General features: G+C 65.6%; 1 protein-coding gene across 1 annotated transcript in view; it reads right to left on the reverse strand.

Moving 5' to 3' along the window:
* FABP3 (fatty acid binding protein 3, muscle and heart (mammary-derived growth inhibitor)) overlaps nucleotides 1-578 on the reverse strand; it is a gene marked incomplete at its 5' end in the record, with an annotated part of 2648 nt that extends 2070 nt beyond the window's left edge. The window contains one exon of the mRNA XM_010284207.1: nucleotides 429-578. Coding sequence (XP_010282509.1) covers nucleotides 429-578 — 150 coding nt within the window. The remainder of the gene's footprint in view (nucleotides 1-428) is intronic.
* Between the last annotated feature and the right edge of the window lie 6 nt (nucleotides 579-584).

The following is a 584-nucleotide window of genomic DNA, read 5'->3' on the forward strand; positions in this document are numbered from 1 at the left end:
GGGCGTGCTTGGCCCCTCCACCCCTGCCTGCAAAGCTGCCTGCTCTGTGGGCAGAGGGGGCTCAAAAGTGGGTCTTGTGTCCCTCTCGCAGCCCAGCATGGGGACGACACTTGCCACCACCCCACCACGTCCCTTCGCCTCCTCTTGAGCAAGCCCCCAGCCTGGGAGCTGGTGATTGCAAGCTCTTGCACAACCGTCCCGGCAGCTCGGGGCCCTGTGCTGCTCCCTGGGGGGACCCCAGCTGCAAAACGGGGCGAAGCGGGGGGTCGGCTGGGCGAGACCGGCCTTGAGCACCAGCCCCGGTGGGCAAAGCCATTTTACTCTCCCGGAGGCAAGAAGGCTGGAGCCTCAGAGCCAGGAACGGGTGGCCGGACCCGGCAGAGCCCACAAGCTGGGTTGGACGTGGAGGGGCAGGGCTGGGGGCTCACCTTGACGTGCCTGTCGTCCGCCGTGGTTTCGTCAAACTCCTCGCCCAGCTTGAAGCTGATCTCCGTGTTCTTGAAGGTGCTCTGGGTCTTCACAGTGATCTTGTCGCCCTCCACCTCGATGATGGTGGTGGGTTTGGTCAGGCCGGCCATCTGCCG

The sequence above is a fragment of the Phaethon lepturus genome, unplaced genomic scaffold, assembly GCF_000687285.1.
Source record: "Phaethon lepturus isolate BGI_N335 unplaced genomic scaffold, ASM68728v1 scaffold22150, whole genome shotgun sequence".
In the NCBI taxonomy this organism is placed as follows: Eukaryota; Metazoa; Chordata; class Aves; order Phaethontiformes; family Phaethontidae; genus Phaethon; species Phaethon lepturus.